Below are 14336 nucleotides of genomic sequence, written 5' to 3'. Positions count from 1 at the left end.
CTTGAGTACATAGTGTAAGTGGATCAAGCAATGCAGCCCTTGCCTTTGCAATGTATTTTTCACTAAGGATGCTACAGCATTTTTTAGAGCATCAAGGATAAATTATTATCACTCTGTGTGTGTGTGTGTGTACAAGAATTAGCTTTTGTGTCCTTGAAATATCTTCTACAAATTCTCATACTCCTTTTCATTGCTCCAATATGGCAACACAATTACATGACACACACACATACAAATTGTATACACACACTGTAGGGCCCTATGAAATAGTAACAACACCATACAGAATACTGGCTTTGCTTGGCATATCACCTCCCTGGTATATCACTAATGTGCTGTATTCTTACCTTGAAAATCAACATTCTTGCCTCCACCAAAATTTTTTTATTCATGCAAGCATTATGTACATTGTACCGTACGTCCCCCCCCCCCAAAAAAAAAAAAAAAAAAAAAATTACAACGGGACCTTCTACAATTTATTGTACAATGACAACCCTAAAAATAGTGAATCAATCCAGATACAATTTCAAGGTTTGAAACTATAACTTATTACCCACATCTTGCAGAAAACCCCATCCAATTTGCTTCAGTGGTCAAAGAGAAATGAGGAGTTTTGCAGAGCAAGTCAGGAATCCCTTCCCTCCAAGTTCTGTCCATTGTGTCCACACATTATGCAGTTCCAAGAGCATCCAAGTGCCTAACTTGGAAGATGACATGCGTTACAATGATCCACACATCTCTGTGACCACTCAACCAAAGTGAATGGGGTTTTCTGCACTTAATAAGATGTTATATTTTAAGACCCTGAAGTAGCATTGAGATGGTTAAATCATATTGGAAGTTATCAATGCGAAAATCTGATTGTATTTTTTTTTTGTGGACATACTGTATAATGCCTTGCATTACTTTATATGGAAATAAAATTATTTGAATTGAATTGAAGTGAATTGAAAACGGATATTGGCAGCTGAGGTTCCGATCATGTCAAGCTTTTGACAGTGCTTTTAAGGATTCGACGTGTCTGCTACGAGGCTCATTCTAAGGCATGTTGCATCCAAAATGGTAGCTTCATACACATGCACTTCTTTCCAGGGATTTATCGAAAATACAGTCAGTGATTCCTGTTTATAGTTGCATCCAAAATGGTAGCTTCATACACATGCACTTCTTTCCAGGGATTTATCGAAAATACAGTCAGTGATTCCTGTTTATAGTTGCATCCAAAATGGTAGCTTCATACACATGCACTTCTTTCCAGGGATTTATCGAAAATACAGTCAGTGATTCCTGTTTATAGTTGCATCCAAAATGGTAGCTTCATACACATGCACTTCTTTCCAGGGATTTATCGAAAATACAGTCAGTGATTCCTGTTTATAGTTGCATCCAAAATGGTAGCTTCATACACATGCACTTCTTTCCAGGGATTTATCGAAAATACAGTCAGTGATTCCTGTTTATAGTTGCAAACACAGTGAAATGCATTCTGGGACACCAAACAAGTAGAGATTTCTGCTTTTAGCACAAATGACCAAATCATTGCTGACCATTTTTGAAAATCTTGTTGAAAGGTATCGTTTACCAGTGGGAGCAGTGATTTAAAAATGTTACAGTTACCACATTTGATGCATATGTGTATGTCAGTTGTATAACAAAACATCCTACCATGATGAAAATTTTGCAATAAAGCCTAAAATATAAAAAGACATAACTATTTTTCTCAATAAACCATAACTGTAGACAGTTTATTCTAGAAACAATCTTATTAAGTATTGTTTACATTTTGTATCTAACAATACTTAACAATGATTGTACTGATAAACATTTTTACATTGGTCATTTCTATCACTAACTCACATTTTATAACTATTCCGAAGCACTAAAGCTGGGCTTTTGTTTCATCTGCAAACAGTAAATAATGCTTTTAATACTACAACTGCATGCACTCATTGATGCACAGTGTAGTAGATTTCCGAAGTGTGTGACTCTTGGGTTTGACACAAGTAACCCCTTTCAGTTTGTTTGAAAAGTGATGACAACAAGTTTTCAGACACTGTCAGAGGACTTGGGGTGGGGGGGGGGGGGGGGTTGATACTTACCATAGAAGAACGGGACAACTTCTACGCTGAGGAGAGCGGGACCGAAAACTTGTGTGGAGGTGTTTCCAGAGTGGCTGCAAAGATAATCATGAATTAAAGCTGATCATGAGGTATCCAGCAGAAGTGACTTTTTGATTTCACATTTGAGAAACCTGGCTTGCATACTCAGCAAAGAAGTACATGTAGCTTTGGGCTTAAATAGGCTTTCATACATTTAGGCCTGCCATGTACTTTGGCTTTTAAATCTGATCTTTGAAAATGTGTATGAATGAAAGAATGTATTGATGTAACATACACTTACATCATTATGGGTAATAAAAAGGGGCATTATGTTTTATGATATGCACATTCTATTTACACATGAGCCAATAGTAAACAGAGTAAGTTTTTTATATACAAAATGTAGCTGTACACTGTAGCTCTCTGTATTAAAGTATAATAGCACTGATCAATCAGCAAATATAACAGATTGCGTAAAAAAAAAAAAAAATTATGGAAGCAGCCCACGATTTGACCTCATTACTCACTATTTACAGTATATCCTACTGTTAAAAATACATTCTCACTGTTTGAAGAATATACTATTACGGAAGGAGGGAAATCCTGGTGGGGCAACAACATGTCACACATTCTGACACCGAAACAAATCACCACCATTAATCAAACTTAAAGGACAAGTTCACCTTCATTAAGATAAGGATTAAGAGAATGCAGCAATATTAGGAGAACACATCAGTGAACTTTTGAAGAAAATTGGACAATCGATGCAAAAGTTATGAATTTTTAAAACTTTTGTGTTGGAACTGCTGGATGAGGAGACTACTAAGGCTCGTGATGTCATATGAGTACAACAGTATAAAGAAAATGTAAAGAAAATTCAACATATTTTCACTTTTTTCGCATAATAAAAGAGCACCTGACTTGCCTCTTTCTAAAGGCAATGGGAATAATATTACCCATAACATATGTCAGTAACGAGTCAAGGGAATATGTACTTTTTTCAAAAGATGAAATTTTGTGAAATTCTCTTTATATTTTCCTTATATTGTTGTACGCATTTGACATCATACACTGCAGTAGTCTTCTCATCCAGCGGTGACTGCACAAAAACTTCAAAAATTCATAACTTTTGAACAGATTGTCCAATTTTCCTCAAACTTTCAATGATGTGTTCTACTAATATTGCTACATTCTCTCGATCCTTTCATATGTTAATGAAGGTGAACTTGTCCTTTAAAGGAATGAAAATTATATTCTTCCCTCGCCTCCTCAGACGGCATGGTCCCAGCCTCGAGCCATCTTGTCTTCCACTGTGGGCCGAACAGGCCACACCCACTTTGTACCAACATGCATATCCATGACAATACAGTATCCTTACACTGGACAGTGGCACTACCAACTAAGGTAAAGCCAGTTCATTTTCATTCAGCTTTGGGATTGTCGCTTTCTTATTCTATATCAAAGAAAAAAAGAGGGAAAAATCATATACTCATTAATCATATAACATCTTAAGTTGATGCATCCTGACACATAAGACAAACAGACAGACAGACAGACAGACAGACAATCCAAAAGAAGTGATGCTTACTTGGATAGATGCCTCCTCCATAGATGCAGAGGGTCGTACATACACTCTATGAGATGAAGAGAATGCTGAACGAAGTTGACAAGGAGCTCTCTGTGGAGACCTTCTTGATCTGGAATCTGCAGCAATACAACAAACAAGGAATAGAAAAGAAAAGGAAGAAGAGAATAATTAAGTTTCTTCTGAATAACATGCCCTAAAGGGATTATTAAAAAAATGCCCTCCTTACACATACATACTTATGATACATACATACACACACAAGTCTTTGTAGATACATGTTTGTACATCTAGTTGTCTTGATACAGAAGTATGAGAGCATGAACAGAATGTAGCTATTTATCTGTGCATTATCATAGAATGAACATACACATGTATACAAATGTATAGAATGCATGCTGTAAAACAAGGAATGTCAGCATGTATTCTAATTTTGTGAATTTCGCAACAGCAAAGAGACTTGCGAAATTAAAATGCATGTGAAAGTTCTTGTCTACACTGTATGCATCTAATGCCAGTGATAATTCATGAAAATTTCATGTGCTGAAAAAGGCTGGCATCTCCAATTTGCGAAAATTACACACCACAAATATATCTTGCTTTTAGTATCCACATTCACTGCCATTTTTGCAGGTCTTTCTCGAGCTGGTACATCACAAGAGTCATATGGATCGATAGTGAAACCTCCGATCTCAAGAAACTATCATCCTTACTAATGATACCAGACACTACTTCATTTGTACAAACTGCAACATTCAGTGATGCTAGAAAGGCTCGCAATGGCAGAGAAAATAGGAGTACATGTACATGTATACATGGTATCTCAGTGATCTCAAGTTTCAACCTGTGGAAGGAGGTATGACTCTATGACCCCGTTCAGAGTGCGAGGCTCGGCCGTGGCCGAGCTGCGGCCGAGCCCGCCTTCATTTCAGTGTAAATGCGCAAAAGGCCAAATGCGGGTTCAAAATTGGCCTCGCATTTGGCCACGCTCTGGAGGAGGTCTCGGCCGCGGCCGAGCCTGGCCTTTTCTCAGTGTAAACGCAAACTGGGCCAAATGCGCGGCCAATTTTAGTCTGGCTTCCAAACCCTCTGCCCATACTATTTCGTTATTCAGGATATTAACCCCCTTAACGTCGAAAACTAGTATAGTTAAAGGTGGTTTTGTCCTGCAAAGGATTTTTTTTCTTTTGGCAAAGGCCTTTGCCCGAACGGCGACTTTGTCGCCACGGAATCCAGTTGGCAAAGGGTCTGAAAACCAGACTATACCAAATTGCGTTTGTTTACAAGCAGAGCGCCACTACGACAAAATATTGAAAGGTTTGAATTAAAAGCGCGGCTGAGCCCGGCAGTGTAAATGGACAAAATTGCGGGGCTCGGCCGCGGCTCGGCCCAGCCCCGCACTGTAAACGGGGTCTCACTTAACCCTTTGTGTGCCTTGAGTGCCTATCAACACCAAGAAATCCCCACAGTGCTAAACATACTGTCCAAAGGCTTTGGCACAAAAAGGGCTAATGCTTCTGGAACAGCCATCCTGAAATGTAATTAACTTTGTACACCCAGGGAGGTCACCTCCCTGGTACGTGACCTCCCTGGTACATCATAAACCTTGCCAATGTGACTCAAACTTTAGAGTTAAAGCCCTTTCTCACCACAAAACGAGGCATGATTGCCATCCAAATATGCAATCAATATCGACACCTCAGAGAAACAACATTTTTAAAACAAATGTTACCATAATGGGGGATCATGACGCATGATTACTAAAATTTGAACTTCCTTGTTTATACAAAATCTTTTATGGGATCTGCTTCTAAAATTTCCTGCTACTTTTTACTCAAGCACACACTATATTTTCTTTCTGCCTCACATTCTATATTTTTCCCTCTGTCACAGCTCTGGTTATACTACCGGTATAAAAGTAAGTTGATTCTTGAACAGACGTGTGTGTGTGTGTGTGTGTGCGTGCATGCATGTGTGTGTTGTGCAATTGATCTACCACTGTGTGTGACACAGTCATAAGAAAACAATAAGACATGGATGCTGTAAACAACAACAACCCCAGACAGACACATTACACATGTAAATTCATGAAATTCTTCTCTAGATTCTTCGAGCCAAAACCTAAATGAGAATTTCAAGGACAGAACATAAAGAGAATGTATCCTTAACATCAGGCACTGTGACTTTTCTAAACATAGAGCCACTTGTCCCTGAACCAGGTCTCCCCATGCAGACAGATAATTGCATGGGGCGAAATGGAGAACCCCAACACTGTATTTGATAACAAACACTTTTGAGTGACAACAAATGGTTGAGCATATAAGGCATGTACACGGAATTGGCAGCAGCTCACACCTAATGTACAAGACTTCCCCTCCTTATCGCAGTTTTTAGTTTGTTTAAGTTTGTGTGTTTGGTTGTGTGTACATTTCAAGATAAGGCATGTTTCATATCGCAAAACATAAATTCACTTGAAACTACAACAGTAAGTATCAAGACTATTTATAGATTGCAGATCTGGTTGACATGCTCAAGTAGAGTTGCAATGTAAGCTGGTCTTGCACTAGGATCTACCAATGCAGCTTTGAAACAAAGAAAAAAAAAACACACACAAAAACATGCAGACTCCCCCTCCCCCCCCCCAAAAAAAAAAAAAGAAAAGAAAAAGGACACAACATTAACATGAAGTATTATATCCTCACCAGGTGGGTATGTTGCATCTGAACTCTTCAATATTACAAAATAATTGGAACAGAAATACATGTATGAACATGATTAACTTTGATAGAACATCAAAGAGGAGAACATTTTCTGGGACCAATTTGCTGTTTAGAATAAAAGTAGTAAATGGTCAATGACTGATGGAAAAAAAAAATTGAACAGAATCATAAAATGAACAAGAAAGCAATGGTCATTTGATTGCATTAGATATTAAATATGAATATTATCTGAAGAGCCTCAATTGCCTTGATACTTGCCCTATTTGAATCATTCATTTGTAAAAATAAAGGGGGGGGGGAAGAAAATGAATACTCCCAAAATTAGAGCAAGGGTATTGACTAGTGGCTTCAAAACTTCTTGCTTGCCCAATTCGGGCAAGCATTTGTTCTCATTGTTCAAAAACGCTTGCCCACATTTGATTTTCACTTGCCCTAGGCAATCAGGCAAGTGCTTATGTAGCACCCTCCCTTATGCAACTCTCAGGACTAACATACAAAGCCAATGGCATTATGTGTAAATCGGGTTGCGGCAGTACTAACAGCTTTTAGGAAGGGATCCTATACAGTCTAACTAAAGTCAGTGCATACTCTGTGCAACTGGTATCATTTTAGGGGGACTCATTCTTTTGACAAGATCTGAAAAAAAAAAGGCTATTGTGCAATTTTAGAAACAAATAAATGATTGACAGAATGAATGGATGAATAATTGATTGAATGAATGTGCATTTATTTAATGAAGGACATTTTAACAGATAGTTTCTGGCTATGTTGTTCATATGGAAGATACCTTTTACTGGGTTCCAACTGCTGTCAGTGTAATCATAAAGCGTGATCTAATGAATAATGTAATGTCCGTCTGATTTCTCAGAAATCAGCACTCATCCATGTAGAATTTCTCCTGAACTACTGCAAAGAGAAAGACAACGCGATGATTCAGTGTGCCTATCCCTTGTGCGGTCACCTTTGATGAAAATCAACAGGCAAACACTACATACTACTGCAACGGGAACCCATGTTTTCATTGTCTACTGATACTGATGATGATATCAAGCGTAAGAGTAATAATAATGATGATGTTAATACTTATTCTACTGCTAATAATGATAATGACGTTGATACTGCTAAAAATAGTAATAATACTGGCAATAATGACAACAATAACATAAAATAATGCTGCCACTACATTGTGGGTTTAGCTTCTTCAACTGAATATGACTGATTTTAATACTTCTTCAGTATGATACCACATTAACATCTTGAACACTGATACAACAGTTATTTTTTTGTGGATAAATAAACACTGATTTGATCAAGGTTAATCGACAGCAAGATTATGGGTATTTCCGTCCCCGACAATGCACGCTGCTCATTGTTGTTGACTGTATCAACAAATTTGGTTCCCTGCTCCTAAACACTGATCTCTCATTGAATCTGCTGCTCTTGTGCAAATCAAACATGAGGGGGCCCCCTAAATATCTACACAGCTGATCCAAAGACAGATATATGGGTCAAAACAGTAAATACACTGCCACAGTATCTTGTTCCAGCATCATATCTGTAATGTTACAGAGCCTGAGAACTTGTTAATTCTGCGATTACCGTGCCACAATCCCCCGCAGTTTCCATCAAGCCCATGTGATCTTTGCAAATCCACATAAATTCTTCTGATCAGGGGGAGCATGCCAATTTCATTGAGGGGCTACACGTACCTACAATCCTACCCTCTCAAACAACATCCACTCATCACTACAACAGAAATTTCTGTGTGAAAATTAAAATGCCGCCCCACGTGTGGAAAATGCAAAGCATGTGAATATCCGGTGCATTTTCAACCTTCAATTATCATCAATGTAGCATTTGGGTGATAATAATTAGAGCCACCACACATGTGTGTGATTGTACAGTTTTTGTTGGATATATGATAAGCTTGATCTCAAAATGGATAGTGCGGCACTTTCATCCAGCATGACTCATGTTGCTATCAATAAAACAACACACTCTGAGGTATGAAAATCATTCTCAACTCTGTATCAGTAGCAAAATCTCACTAGAGAATATCCCGTATTGAAAATCTATTGTTACCTTGAAAAGCATGCAATCTCATACAATCATACTAATGATCATATCTTCTATGAAGTTTTGATAATGTAGTATGACAAAGCTTTGAAAACAACAACAACAAAAAAATACAGCACAAAACTCAATCAATAAATCAATAAATGACTGATCAATTACCTTTGATACTGATATTCTGGCATAATGCCTACTAAACGGTACAATGAAAGTAACAGGTTCTGGAATGGTTCGTAACAGGTGCTTTAAAGGTGCTTGAATGGTTCTGGAATGGTTCCTAACAGGTGCTTAACAGGTGCTTGAATGGTTCTGAACAGGTCAGCTATTCATAATCAGACAAATGTAACAAAGCATCATTAACTTTAACAACACAGTTGCAAAGAATTGATTTTCCAATAGGCCTCAAAATAATGCATTTGCGTCAAATACTCTGTAGCTTATATATGGGGTTTTATGTTGTCTCTGACATAGTAGTAACCCTTTATTTTTATATCAAGGGCCTGTATTTGAAATTCAGAAGCAGGGTATGAAGTGTAAGTGGTATTTTTTCTTATTCCTAGACTTATTTTTTGTTTGTCTTGTTTCCTAATCTGAGTTGGTTTTCTCCATTTCCAACCTACATGTATGAGCTCTGTAAAAGTGTGCGTGCATGAAAAATCTACAGACACTCTGTATCAGTCAGCAGTAGTTCTAACACAATTCAAATTCAAATTCAAACTCATTTTATACAGTTTTCCATTTAGAGTTAATATCTCATATGAAATACAGTCATTTTTTGCTCATTTTTCAAAAACAGTAAGATGTACAATTGGTACCAGTATATTCAAACATAACTATAATTATATGTACAACAATTTGATAACAGAATGGAAAGATATGTTGATTTTGATCTATTCAAGATTAAGCGATACATAGTGATCTGACTGAATTATTGTAGAATGTATTGGTTGTCATTAAATAAGTAATATAGCTTGAAAATATGACAGCTCGAGAAAGGATAAAATGTACACAAAGTGTATTTTACATACATGTACAAACAGAAGCCTGATCATCCATAATCCTGGCATTGCATTGTGCCGATAACAATGACATGATCATGAACAGAAAGGTCGTCGTTGTTGTTGTTTTTTTTTAAGAGAGAGTATGAAGTTTTCAACTCTGGTAATCTCTTTACAGTGGTTGCTACGGAGATTTAAATCTCTTTTGTTCCACACACAATTGGCAAGGTGATTCAGTGCACCAGAGTAGACTCTTCTAAAAAAAAAAATGTAGGCATTCCTGCACGTTTGCTCTTCCATCAATTAATTCTTGGTGGGGTAGGAGCATCAAATTTGGATGAGGTTCCACATCATTTCAGAGCTAAGAATCTCATCTCTCAGAATTGCATGAAGACTTGACCAAAACAAACAAACACACACAAAAGACAACAACACACAAACAAAGCAAGACAGATCAGGGCCCCGTTGCAAGAAAGTTGCAATCAATTGCAAATAATCGCTAATTTTTAAACAACCATTCTGATTGGCTCAGGGTCTGCCCTATTAAGAAGACATGCATGCAACAATGATTTTGATTGGCCAGTGACAATCAGTTGCAAGTTGCGTTTAAACGCAAAGTTTCTAGCAACGGGGCCCTGGCAACATATTGCTGATTTGTTATGCAATGTCGCAAGTATTGAGAAGGTATGTGTTGTTGATTTCAAAATAATCTTTTGACATGGTCTTCCATTTTAAAGGTATCTAAAAATAGCAACCTGACTTATGTAAGACTGTGACATCATCAACAAGCAAAGCCCTCAGGTGCTCTCAACACAGGCCCATTCTCATTGCAAAATACTTCAGCATTTTGTTCGTTTCTATGTATGGGTAATGATAGTCGCTGCTATCTGTAATGATTGCATTTTATCATAGTTGTGAAGATTCCATATTTGCTTTCATTTGTGATCAAAATATATGACCTAGTTAGTGTGTAAGCAATAACTGAAATTAAAGTGCACAAATAAAACTTGTAAATGACAACACAGAACCAGTTTACCATTTAGCCTCCTTCCCCCCCCCCTTTTTTTTTGGGGGGGGGGGGGGTAATCTGGTCAGATTTGTGTGCCATGGATTAACATGGAAGATGGTACATGTAGATACTCACTGTTTTGAAGGCAGCTGTCGCTAGTGGAATGATGTGCTTGAAGTATTCACATGACCCAACGAGGGCGATGTTGTCATGGTGCCTGAATGTATCAAGGGTAGAAACGGAGAGGAGAGAGAGAGAAAAACAGCGTCAAACCACAGGGGCTATTTTTATATACCACGCATGACGTTGTTTGGGAGAACCAGTCTTCTGCAGTCTGGACTGCACCTCTGGAGGAAATTTGAAGGTTAATTAATTAGAGCTGCTTCACAAACACACTCAGAAACATGGACCTTATGATGTTTATACCCCATGGAACCTGATTTACAACAGGCTTCCTCATATTTTTAGCACACGAGATAAAAAGAAAAACAAACAATATGAGTGTTCTTTATAGCAATATCTTGTAGCTGAGAGCATTTCATACATTAGTTCCAAAAATAGAGACATATGATGTACAAGATGCATACATTGTACAGACAAGCACAAGATGTACTACACACACACACATACACACACACACACACACACACACACGTGTGTGTGTGTGTGTGTGTGTGCATACACATGCTAAATGCCATAGAGTTGACAAAAGTCAGTGGGAATTTTTATCATTTCCTAGATACAACTCTACACACATGGTAGGCCAAAAGCAGCGATCTTGGGACAAAGGGATACTATTCAAAGGCATGGTTATTTTACAGACGGATGCCATCTAAATGGTTTTGCTTCCTGTGGTATTGATATACAATTTTTTTAATGACACACTGTGACATAGAACTGGAGAGAGGATTTATAATCAAGCAGGATTAGTCAAAGGATGTTGTGTAGATATAATTACATCGATACTACAGACATAAATGCAAACATACCCATTATTTGTATGTGTTTGTACAAGATATACACTGTATACATTGTACATGTACATTGTACATACAGTACCTACAAACGTACACAGTGTACATGCAAATGTAATATATGCATAGTACATTACATGCATACCCAGTACATTTGTAGTATACTGAAGTACATAAATTTCTACATTATGTAATATCAATGCCAGCAATCTGTACTTTACTCAATAACTTTGTACAAAACACATGAAATACATGTACAATCTTTATATACCATATAAGGGTACTTTTAATATAGATGCATATATGACTTTCTATTGCAGCTCTACAATGTATGTCTACATGTACACTGGTAATCTTGCGACCCATTTGCATCATTTTGCAATTTTCGTAGCATTCACATCCAACTTTTGCCATGATTTTGTGATGACAGGCATCACTTTCTTTGTGGCCCCCTTAAACTGCACTACAAGCTTTTTTGACAGGGCTGCTAACCTCTGCAGATCAACAAAAAACAAACAAACAAATAAACAAAACATTTTTGTACATTTAAAACATACATTGAAGACAAAAACCATGTTCCGATTCACATTCTAGGAAAGAATGCACACCTACTATGCAAGTTTGATCAAATTTCAGGAATTATGTAAAAAATCTAAATTCAAGAAACATTTTTTTACAGTACCTTCGATGACACCCCCCCCCCCCATATTAAATATTGAAATATTAAAAATACTACATTTGTATATTAACTGGCTGCACTGAATCTATCGGTCTGGCTCTATGTGTATAGAAGTATAAAAATTGTTTGAACTTTGGGTGGAATTCCTGTATGTCTCGGGGGAAAACATGGACTTTGATCTACATGCTGAGAGCAGTGATCCTGGAGGAATTACAGAGATATTACAGAAATTAATTTCCTGCTACTGAGGTTCAATGCAAAAGGCAAAGTGTCCACTCAGTACAAAACAAGTGCAAGACCTCTTTTTTTTTATGGTCTCTGACTGACGATGCATACTCAATGCAAAATGCAAAATACCCATTTACCTGTAATACAAGGCAAGTGCGCAACTTCTCGATGACCTGTACTGTGCAGCATGTGGTTATGCACTTTGTACTGCCATAAATCACCAGTTTCAATAATGATATCAAACCTCTCTGAAGGAGAATAAAAAAAAAAGATGTATGCAATATACTAGGTCCCATTTTAATTCATTGTCCTCTGCGTTGAGAATTGATACATGGCCAAAGCCCCAAGTATTCATCTCTTGCAATTTGGGTACAGTGTATTTCCACGGTATAGCAAAAAGGGTCAATTTCAGGGATGTCAAGTTATTTTCTGTTTCCAATGTCCATTACCCCACAATATGATATGATTTTTGCAAACACTTCCATGACAGATAAATTTGCCCCCAAAATTGCTTCAAACAAGCAATTTATTAGTATTCATGCCAAAATTAAAAGTTTTGGGCAAAAATACATGTACAATTGTATGCAATGCTGGACTGACATTGATATACAATTGCACTATCATTATGAAGGTCAAATGATAAATGTTCACTGAATGGCCATATATTGATTAGAGAAGATACATGTAACATCAGCCCTTAAATTCTATTGAACACTGCCTTCTATTCCATTTCTAGAATTAGTGGTGAACATAAGTATGTGGACTGATAAAACTGTCACATTTTTGTCAGGCCACCAAACGAACATTCACCTACATGTACATGTATTCCTTTGTTTGGCAAATATGACCGTATAATTGGATCAAAGAAGAAATTTCATAATTCTTGGTTGGCTTTTTCCGCACAACTTGATTTAACTCACAAAATGAAATTTATTACGTATAAACTACATGTATATTAACCAATGCAGGAGGAGCTGATTTTGCTCTAACATGCGTCTCCCATAGACACCAGCCTGTAAGTACTCTCGGGACTAATCTTCATTCAGTACCTGTAAATAGACAGTGCCTCATGAATACTGAAACTGCCACAGTGAGCTCCAAGTATAATAACAAACTCCTTTCATACATTTTTCATGGGGAAAAAGGGAAAAAGAAGAAGACTCTGTTGAAATCTTAAAGGTAGGGAATCCCATTGGCACGCCTTAAATGAAGAGTTGTATAAATACAGTGGTATGTTGAAGAGAGTATCATTTTAGAAACTCCCATAAAGTATTGAAAGTGGAAGGAAACATTTAGTACATTTTTTTGACCGTTCGATTTTGAATTGAATTGTTTTCGGGGCTCGCCGTAAATTCCAGTACATTACTAGGCTACCTTTGCAGACCCATGTACTGCATGTGTGTCCATCATGTATATTTTTTGAAGAAAGTTCATCAACACTTACAAACATTTCTATTCTTGCCACACACTCTATATGTTATTACATCAGCTCTTGTACTTTTAGATTTGTGTTTATAGATCACAAATACAGAAGAATGCAACAAAAAGGCTTAAACACACAGAACTACTGAGTAGTTGAGTTTTGTGCATTATTCAATTTTAGATAACTGTTGACTTCCAAATTTCTAAGCAGTGGCCTAAGCAAGTCCCCTGAGGTTCATATTTAATGTTTTGCTGCATTTTGGGAGGTCTGTAAAAGGTATCCCCTACCTTTAACTCACAAAATCAAATTTATTACGTATTAACTACATTGTATATTAACCAATGCAGGAGGAGCTGATTTTGCTTTAACATGCGTCTCCCATAGACACCAGCCTGTAAGTACTCTAGGGACTAATGTTCATTCAGTACCTGTAAATAGACAGTGCCTCATGAATACTGAAACTGCCTCAGTGAGCTCCAAGTACAATAACAAACTCCTGTCATACATTTTTCATGGGGAAAAAGGGAAAAAGAAGAAGCCTCTGTTGA

At 37.2% G+C, this 14336-nt stretch overlaps 1 protein-coding gene across 1 annotated transcript in view; it reads right to left on the bottom strand.

Annotated features, from left to right (window-relative positions):
* LOC140245004 (neurobeachin-like protein 1) overlaps positions 1 to 14336 on the bottom strand; it is an 81554-nt gene that overhangs the window by 47913 nt on the left and 19305 nt on the right. Inside the window, exons 4-6 of the mRNA XM_072324594.1 lie at positions 10620 to 10701; positions 3688 to 3803; positions 2100 to 2173 (exon numbers count right to left, since the gene is read on the bottom strand). Coding sequence (XP_072180695.1) covers positions 2100 to 2173; positions 3688 to 3803; positions 10620 to 10701 — 272 coding nt within the window. The remainder of the gene's footprint in view (positions 1 to 2099; positions 2174 to 3687; positions 3804 to 10619; positions 10702 to 14336) is intronic.

This window comes from Diadema setosum, chromosome 22, assembly GCF_964275005.1.
Source record: "Diadema setosum chromosome 22, eeDiaSeto1, whole genome shotgun sequence".
In the NCBI taxonomy this organism is placed as follows: domain Eukaryota; kingdom Metazoa; phylum Echinodermata; class Echinoidea; order Diadematoida; family Diadematidae; genus Diadema; species Diadema setosum.
The sequence above is the reverse complement of the archived record's forward strand: the minus strand, read 5'-3'. Positions and strand labels throughout refer to the sequence as shown.